This window comes from Crocuta crocuta, unplaced genomic scaffold (genome assembly GCF_008692635.1).
Source record: "Crocuta crocuta isolate KB4526 unplaced genomic scaffold, BGI_CrCroc_1.0 scaffold267, whole genome shotgun sequence".
NCBI lineage: Eukaryota > Metazoa > Chordata > Mammalia > Carnivora > Hyaenidae > Crocuta > Crocuta crocuta.
In genome coordinates, this window is record NW_027531899.1 from 1770608 (window position 1) to 1771701 (window position 1094).

Below are 1094 nucleotides of genomic sequence, written 5' to 3' on the forward strand. Positions count from 1 at the left end.
CCATTACCCGCCATTCCGCCGCTCACATTCTCTCCACCATGCTCACCTTTCCCTACACTACCTTCTCCTTAGGCTCCTCCAACCCCCTGGCTGAGCTTTGCAATCTTCCATCCGTTCTTCAGACTCCCCTCTTCAGAACGTTCCAGGGACTATCCCCTTCAGCCTATCAATTCCTCTCACTCCTCCTGCTTCCCAATCTTCCCCTCTTCCTTTTAGAACAGGGCACCCCAAATAAACCTCAGCCCTTCAAACATTTCTTACAGCTCCCTAACTTCTTCCGTTCGCACCCCTACCCATTCTCACACCCCATGCCACAGTCTCACACCCACTTCTTTCCTCTGCCCCTCTCATCTTCCGAGTCTCCCAGCCCCCCCTTCAGACTCCACATTCCTTTCTTAGTACCCCTACTCCATCTTCAGACTTCCAGAATCTCGATCCCCTTTAGAACTCCCCCAACCCCAATCTTCAGATCTTTCTGCACTCCAAATAACCCCCTCCCTTTTCGAGCTCCTGTTCAGGCTTCCCGAAAATTAATTTCATCCTGGCCTACGAATTCCAGCCTCCCCCGTTTCTCTTCGCACCCCCAATCATCCTCTGAACCTTCCAGCCCGCTTTAGACCCCAATTCCATTTTAGAGGCTACAAGCATCTCGAATTCCCCCAATTCCCCGCCCAGACCCTCCAATTCCTTCATCGGGCTCCCTGATTCGTTTTTTCAGACTTCCATATTCCCTTCTAGGCCGCCAATTATTTCCCCAGACTCTCAATCCTTTACTCAAGTTCTACAATTCCTTCTCAGGACCCCCGATTCCCATCACAGACCCTCCAATTCCCTCTCAGGACCCTCCAAGCCCCTTTCCGGCCCCCAGCCTCCCTCGGAAGCGCCCCCTCCAGCCCCTCCGGCCCGCGGGCCGCGCACCTTGCGCTGCTGCTTCTCCCAGGCCGGGTCCAGCAGCAGGTCCCGGTCCCAGTCGTCTTCCTGGGCCATGTAGTCGCCCATGCTGCCTCCGCCGCCGGCGCCATTGCCCCCGCTGCTGGGGCCGTACTGGTACGACTGGTTCGCCGCGTGGTAGTCCACCATTCCGCCGCCTCTCG

The 1094-nt window shown here is 56.5% G+C and overlaps 1 protein-coding gene across 2 annotated transcripts in view; it reads right to left on the minus strand.

Annotated features, from left to right (window-relative positions):
• Window positions 1-1088, minus strand: part of ACTN4 (actinin alpha 4) — a 68672-nt gene extending 67584 nt beyond the window's left edge. For both annotated transcript variants that reach the window (XM_077773877.1, XM_077773876.1), the window contains exon 1: window positions 919-1088. In XM_077773877.1, coding sequence (XP_077630003.1) covers window positions 919-1080 — 162 coding nt within the window. In that variant the 5' untranslated portion in view covers window positions 1081-1088. The remainder of the gene's footprint in view (window positions 1-918) is intronic.
• Window positions 1089-1094: the final 6 nt, after the last annotated feature.